Source organism: Delphinapterus leucas, chromosome 7 (genome assembly GCF_059928025.1).
Source record: "Delphinapterus leucas isolate spDelLeu-1000000601 "Yukka" chromosome 7, BTC_Dleu_Yukka2, whole genome shotgun sequence".
In the NCBI taxonomy this organism is placed as follows: Eukaryota; Metazoa; Chordata; class Mammalia; order Artiodactyla; family Monodontidae; genus Delphinapterus; species Delphinapterus leucas.
In genome coordinates, this window is record NC_143135.1 from 100,920,005 (window position 1) to 100,927,694 (window position 7,690).

General features: G+C 45.1%; 1 protein-coding gene across 1 annotated transcript; it reads left to right on the forward strand.

Moving 5' to 3' along the window:
* The first annotated feature begins 2,236 nt into the window (after positions 1-2,236).
* On the forward strand, positions 2,237-5,013 carry LOC149748831 (protein PIP-1-like). The gene is made up of 3 exons (XM_089915786.1): positions 2,237-3,155; positions 3,863-3,976; positions 4,674-5,013. Exons 1-3 carry the CDS (start codon positions 2,855-2,857, stop codon positions 4,796-4,798), a joined length of 540 nt encoding a protein of 179 aa, XP_089771912.1. The 5' UTR covers positions 2,237-2,854; the 3' UTR covers positions 4,799-5,013.
* The last annotated feature ends 2,677 nt before the right edge of the window (positions 5,014-7,690 follow it).

A 7,690-nucleotide genomic window follows, 5' to 3' on the forward strand; every position in this document is an offset into this window, starting at 1 on the left:
TTTATTCCCACCAGCATAACCCAAGTTCAGGCTCTCATCTCCTTTCCCCTGGACCACTGAAACAGCTTCCTCTCGGCCTCTGTTGTCCTCATCAGAACTTTCTCTTTCTGTTGCCAAAACTGACTTCTAAAACTAAAATCCTGAGTAGTAGAGCTCTGCAGAAACTCCAAATAAGGGTCTCTCAGATCAGAGCTTCTCTAGCTTCAGCTGCCGTAGCCTTACATCCCGACAGGAGCTCAGCCTGCAAACAGATGGTTAGACACTTCTACACCATCCTTTCAAGACAACACCTTCTCCATCGTCAGGTTGCATGAACCCAAAAGGAGCAGCCTGTTCAAAGGTGGGGAAATCTTCTGTTTGGCTGGCCATATAATATTTGTCCCTTCTGTAACAAGTCAAGTCAGGGATGGGAGGAAGGATATTATCACTGGGAATTGTGTGAGTAAAAGGATACAGCAATTCCTACCTTTCCCTTCACTGGCTTTTCATAATTGTGACTCAACCAGTGGTGTGCTGAGAGCTGGCTTCAACTGGCTTATGGGAGCTGACTGTTAGAGTTTCAGGAATTTTACAAATTGAACACAGGTATTAATAAAAATTAACATATAAACTGACAAACTATATTAGAAACGAAGATAAATACTCAATACCTCATCACTCCTTATTTATTTTACTACATTTTACTATTGATCTGCACTGTTAAGGTTATTCAGTTCTGTTGTATCTGTGTGTTAGAAATACTGTAAAATGATGTGCACATCTCTTAACTTAATTCAGTGACGTCAGGATGGTAGCTTGAAATTGCCATTGACACCATGTAAATCTACAAATTCTACAAATCAGGACTCTCCCCGCCCTCCTTCACCCCACAAGCCAGTTGTTCAACATTTACCAGCACACCAGTGGACTAAACCCACGTGCTTATAACCTCGGAAAGTTGATGATCGACTTCTCTTCAGAACACTGAAATCTTGCAAACTTATTTAGCATAGGAACTCATCTAGGACAGGGCAACTGCTAAAAGCTTTTAAAACTAACAGACTGGAATTCTGCTGTGACTGAATCCAGATGGGGAACGATAATTGAAACTAATGGTGGAGACCAACGTCTACAGTCTTTTGTGTTTCTTTTGTAAGAAACAGAGAAGTGTTTCTTAATCTTAAAAAAAAAAATGCATACCATTTTTTGGGTAAACATATAAAATCTTACTCTACCCTAAGGAGGCCCCCTTTAAACCTCCTTGATGGTGGCTGAGAAAGGGGTTGACTGCTTTCTGATACCTCTATGGGCTAAGATGATTTTGTCAAGCTTTGTACAGTGTGCACTAAGAAAGCAATTAGGTTTTACTTTCTTTTATAAAGTGTATTATATTAACTGTATTCATATATTTATTAAATGACATGTCCTCCCACCCTAAGGTTCAGACATTGTCTGTCCCCACCCATAACTCATGCACCATACATAATGTGGAGTCCCTCAGCACTCCTCAGGTTAAAATGGGTCTTCTCTATCTTTTCCACAGCAGGAAGGACTGTGAACAGAAGCTGGGATAGTCCCTGGCCTCGGTGAGGGGCTGGGACAGCTGGACCCTCTGGAAGGAGAGTCAGGGAGAAGCTTCAGGGAGTGGAGAGAAGAGAATCCCTGGGGACTGGGCTAGGCATCGGGGCCCACCCTCCTCCCCTTAGAATCCCAGAGCATTCTAGGACTAGGGCTAACTGGGAGTCCCAGAAAAAAAAACACTAACTAAAATCCTTATTCTTAGCAGATTATAAAAAATTATTTCTGAGGAAACACATCCATTCTTGTTCATGATGTGGAGCTGGTGCTAGGGACCTTCCGAGTCTAAAGGAGCCATATCTGGCAGCAGGAATCCAGTCCTCAGACACTAATTTGGTGGCTCTTGGGACCGAGAAGACTTGCCAGGTTTCCCTGGCAAAGTCACAGGGTCAATGGAGTCTGCAGATCCGGGTTTGAATCTGCCAGTTATCCTCTTTGTCACCTGGGACTAACTGCTTCCTTTTAGTTTTCTCATCGATAAAATGGAGATAGGCTGTTGTGTGAGAATCAAATTGAATAACACTGTTCCAATATTTAGCACTGTGTCTGGTACACAGCAAGCTCTGTCAGTCATGCTCTTTTGGGCTGAAGCAGGTGACACAACCTCCTCAGACTTCAGAGCTGGGCTGGGGAATAATTATACCCCTATGGAATAAGCCCTCCGTTTTAGTGGGTTTCCTGTTCTTAAGCTGGGATTGAAGGTTAAAGCCAAGGGGCGGGGGTATATGTTCATTCTTGAAGTCTGATGTTTGGGTAAGGGGGGACCCAGGATCTGGGGTGGGCCTAGGGCTGCAAGGGAGCCTGAAGCCAAAGGTACAAAACTTTTCCCTCCAGATCAGTGTTTTTAAATTACATTCGTCAAGCAGTGTAAACAAACAAAAATCTCTAGTCTGTAGTGCAGCCTGCCTGAAAGATAAACCCAAATCTGCTACTTTGTGTTTAGTGCTTTACTGAGCAACAGTCTAGGCAAGTATCCACTTCTTCTAATTTTTATTTTTGTCATTTTATTTCATTTTTTGGCCACGCTGCGCGTCATGCAGGATCTTAGTTCCCCGACCAGGGATCAAACCCGTGCCCGCTGCAGTGGAAGCGCGGACCTCCAGGGAAGTCCCCTAATTTCTCTGAAATCAAAAGATTTCAGTATCTTGTCTTAAACCTTATTCAAGGAAATAGTCTCCGAAGTACGGAAGATCACGGTGTGTGCCCCACCCCTCCAGGGTTATTAGCTCACCTGGATCTCATAAATCCTTTGGCCGAGTAAGGCAGACATGATTCTCCCATTTAAAAGCTAGTTAAAATGGGAGCAAAAGAAGCCTTGAAAGAACGTGGCTCCCTCAGCAGGACAGGTGGAGGTGAGCAGAGCCTGGGCGCGGGGCTCCCATCGGGCCCTTGGCTCACTCCGCATCCTGGGGAAGCCCAGCCCTTCGCCTCGGCTCCCATTGGCTGCCGTGCCTGCCGGGGTAATAAAGCCAGATCCTCAGGGTCCGGGCGCCTGCAGCTGCCCTACCTCCTGCTACTGCCTTGTCCTCGATCGGAGATGGGGACGCGCCTCCTGCTGCTGCTGCTGGGCCTCTCCTTGCTGCTGGGCCTCCTGCAAGGTGAGCCCCTGCCGGGCATCTGGGAGGACCGTGGGGACTGGGTCTAGGTGAGGCAGACCCACGGGGGCTGTGGATTGATGGGCATGGGGGAGTGGGGAGAAAGGCACAAGGACCTAGCTCGAGCCTTGGAGGTGACCACAGCCTCACCCCACCCCTCTCTTTCCTCCTCCACCCCGACTCTCCTTTGCATCTTCCACTTTGGGCCCCACTCTGCTCCTCTTCCCTTTCTTCTTCCTCCTCCCTCCCCCATTTTACTTCAGCCTCTACCTCCCTCCCACCTCAGTTCTAATCCCTGATACTCCCCCATGCTTCAACCTTTCTTATTGAGAGCCCTACATTTGAATTGAGAGGGGGCAAAGAAGGTTCTTTGTGGGTGGTGCATGTGGGCTGTTCCCAGAAGGAGGAGTGATCACGAGCCCTAGAAGCGGGGTCAGTGAAGGGCTTGACCTCATTCCTCCAGCAGCACAGCCCATCCCTGGGGGGACAGGCAGAGCCCTCTGTGCTCAGGTGCAGACCTTGTGCCTAGAGGTGCGCACGCCTCCTCCCAGGTGTAAGCCAAGCGCAGAGAAATGACCTGCTTTCAGCACATTCCTCAGGCGCTGGGAGCTGGTCAGTGTCCATGCGCACCTGGGTCACAGGTGTGCTCCCTCCTGAGCAGCCGGGATGCTGGGCCGGAAGAGCCTTATTATGCTGCTTTGACTTTCCAGCTCTAGAATGTTTCCAGTGTCACCGAGTCAACGCCAGCGGGGTTTGCGAGAGCCGGGAAAGCTTCTGCCAGACTCAAGGCAGCCAGCAGTGCTTCCTGAGGAAGGTCTACGAAGGTAGGTGGGGCCTGAGAAGTCTCCTGGGTGACCTCAGCCTGATCTTGAGGGAGTTGGCTCTCTCAGGAGCCCTGGGGGCAAAAGCAGAGAGTGTGGGAGAGTTTGTTTGTTTTCCTAAAACGTTAGAAAAGAGTCCTCTGGATCTGGTGCTGGAATGCCACTGGGCCTTGACTGTACCAGTAGACCTATCAGGAGAAAAAGTGCTTGCTGAGGGGGTCCCTGGATCCTTGGGTAGTCCCCGTAAATACTCAGGGAGGACAGCAATTGGATTCTAAATATTCCCCTGGAGCTTGTGTGTGGTAGCAGTTTTGGGAACGCGAGGCCTTGGTGCCAACAGGATGAGAGGTTGGGAGAGGATGGCCCACTGGTGGCCCATGTCAATCAGCATGGCTTTGATGTCCTTTCCTACCTGGCTGCCTGACTCTTCAGGACAATGTGCTCTTTCTCCTCATTAGCTGAGGCGCTCATTCTTTTTTTTTTTTTGGCCGTGTTGCGACATGTGGGAACTTAATTCCCCGACCAGGGATCGAACCCACGACCCCAGCATTGGGAGTGTGGAGGCTTAACCACTGGACAGCCAGGGAAGTCCCGAAGGACTCATTCCTTCAACAAAGATTTATTGTTTACCTCTTATGTGGCAAACACTTGAACTTGGAGGCCACAAACCAGAGATCCTCTTGTCTTTCTTCCTCTCCAGGTGACAGGTTCCTGTATGGATACCAGGGCTGTGGGGACCTGTGCCTCCCCATGTCTTTCTTCAGACAAAATGCTCGAGTGGATTTTGTGTGCTGCAGTGACTCATCTTTCTGTAACAAGCTTTAGAGACTTGGCCCTTCTTTGCCCTGTTCCATTGTTCATTCAGCCCTTTCCTAGACTTCTGCCTCAAAAGACTGGGCCATCTTTCCCCAGCACTGTCCCAGCCCTGACACCTACTCAGCTACAGGTGTTGATGTTTCAACACCTTAACCCACCAGATAGATGCCTTCTCCTTCCCACCACCCTTGGTGCTCTTTCTTTCTCAGATTCCTATCTCCTTCCCCCACCCCCCCTTTTTTTTTTTGCGGTTCGCGGGCCTCTCACCGCTATGGTCTCTCCCGTTGCAGAGCACAGGCTCCGGACGCGCAGGCTCAGCAGCCATGGCTCCCGGGCCCAGCCGCTCTGCGGCATGTGGGATCTTCCCGGACCGGGGCACGAACCCGCGTCCCCTGCATCGGTAGGCGGACTCTCAACCACTGCGTCACCAGGGAAGCCCTCTATCTCCTTCCCTTTGTCTCGGCTTTCTCTTCCCTCCCCCCACACCCCCATCATTGGCTGGCATATAGCAAGCTCTGCCTTCCCGTCTTCAACAAGTATTTCCTGATTGCTAAACTCTCTAATTAGGTGCTGATGATATAACAGTGAATAAGGTAGACCTGACCCCTGCCCTCCATATGTGTTCAGTTTAGTGGTTCCTTTACTGCCAGTCTGACCAGGGTCACGAGAGCTGCAGCATCTTGCCCCCCTCTTATTCATGGAACTTAGAGTTGGAAGGAATTCCTTCACCACCACCCTCATTTTACGCAGACACACGCAGACACACACAGACACAGACACACGCACGCACGCACGTGAGTGGTCTTTCTCAGTCTTCCTCTCTTTCTACTGTTCAGCTTTTTTCCTAATAAATCACATATGTTTTTAGGTTGGTCTTCTTTGGAATATTTGTTTTCGCCTTTTAATTACATGAGTAAAAGCCATACTTAACTTAGAATAAGTATAAAATACTGGCAAAAGTAGACATTACTGGCAGTCCCATTCTATCACGCAGAGATGTTATCTTGTTTACATTTTCAGGTATGTCTTTCCAGGCTTTTTAAAGCAGAAGTAGGTCATGATATGTGTGCGTGTTTAGATATAAATATATATACATTTATATATATTAAGAATTATAACCTGCTTTTTTATATAAATTATGGATATCTTTCCAATGATACTTTTATGTTACCATCTTTTATTGATTACATATTAGTGCATCATATACCTACAACATTTATTTAGCAAGTTCTGTACTGTTATTTTGATTACTTTCAACTTCTTGAAAGTCAGATTTATTAAGTTATCATTGACATGCAGTAAGTTCATGCTTTTTAGGTGTGCAGTTCCCTCAAATATGATCAATTATGTGTGGGTGTATGGTATTTTATTTTTGCATATGAATGTCCAATTGTTATAGCACCATGTGTTGAAAAAATTACCCTTTCTCCTTTAAAAATTTTTAATTGAAGTATAGTGTGATAGATAATCTATAAAAATATCCTTTTATCTTTTAGTTACCTTAGCACATTTATCTAAGATCTATTGACCATATTGGTGTAAGTCCACTTCAGGACTCTTCCTTTTCTTCCATTGACCTATATGTCTCTCTTTAGGCCAATACCACGTTGCCTTGATTACAATAGGTTTATTGTGAATCTTGATATTAGGTAGTGTGAGTCTTCCAACTTGTTCTTCCTCAAAGTTATTTTGAATATTCTAGGTTCTTTGCAGTCCCATGAAGATTTTCAAATCAGCTTAATGATTTCTTTAAAAAAAATGTTTTCATTGGAGTATAGTTGATTTACAAAATTATATTTGTTTCAGGTGTACAGCATAGTGATTTAGTATTTTTGAAGATTATACTCTATTATAGGTTATTGCAAGATAATGGCTGTAATTCCCTGAGCTATACATTATATCTTTGTTGCTTATCTATTTTATATATAGTAGTTTGTGCTTGTTAATCCCATACCCCTAATTTGTCCCTCCCCACTCCCCTCTCCCTGCTGGTATCCACTAGTTTGTTTTCTGTATCTGTGAGTCTGTTTCTGTTTTACATATACATTTATTTTTTTAAATTCCATGTATAAGTGATATCATACAGCATGTCTTTCTCTGTCTGACTTATTTCACTAAGCATAATATTCCTCTAGGTCCATCCACATTGGGTCAAATGGCAAAATTTCATTCTTTTCTATGGCTGAGTAATATTCCATTGAGTGTGTGTGTGTGTGTGTGTGTGTGTGTGTGTGTGTGTGTGTGTGTATGTGTGTGTGTGTATGTATGTATAAAATACCACATCTTCTTAATCCAGTCATCTTTTGATGGGCACTTGGGTTGCTTCCATGTCTTGACTATTGTAAGTAGTGCTGCTATGAACATTGGGGTGCATGTATCTTTTTGAGTTAGTGTTTGTTTTTTCCAGATATATACCCAGGAGTGGAATTTCTGGGTCATATGATAGTTCTATTTTTAGTTTTTTGAGGAATCTCCATACAGTTTTCCTTAAGGGCTGCACCAATTTACATCCCCACCAACAGTGTACAAGTGTTCCCTTTCTCCACATCCTCTCTAACATTTGTTATTTGTAGACTTTTTGATGATAGCCATTCTGACAGATGTGAGGTGATATCTCATTGTGGTTTTGATTTACATTTCTCTAATAATTAGTGATATTGAGCCTCTTTTCATGTGCCTGTTAACCAGCTATATGTCTTCTCTGGAAAAATGTCTATTTAGGTCTTCCCCACTTTTTGATTGGGTTGTTTGTTTCTTTGATATTGGAGTTTTATGAGCTGTTTGTATATTTTGGAAATTAAGCCCTTGTTGGTCACATCATTTGCAAATATTTTCTGCCAGTCCATAGGTTGTCTTTTCATTTTGTTTATGGTTTCCTTTGCTGTACAAAAGCTTGTAAGT

Excerpts from the sequence above, each read along its gene's own strand:
- LOC149748831 (XM_089915786.1), top strand. The coding sequence starts at position 2,855 with ATGGGAGCAAAAGAAGCCTTGAAAGAACGTGGCTCCCTCAGCAGGACA. Across the intron at positions 3,156-3,862 it reads GCTGCTGGGCCTCCTGCAAG|CTCTAGAATGTTTCCAGTGT; the intron begins GTGAGCCCCTGC and ends TTGACTTTCCAG. Across the intron at positions 3,977-4,673 it reads CCTGAGGAAGGTCTACGAAG|GTGACAGGTTCCTGTATGGA; the intron begins GTAGGTGGGGCC and ends CTTCCTCTCCAG.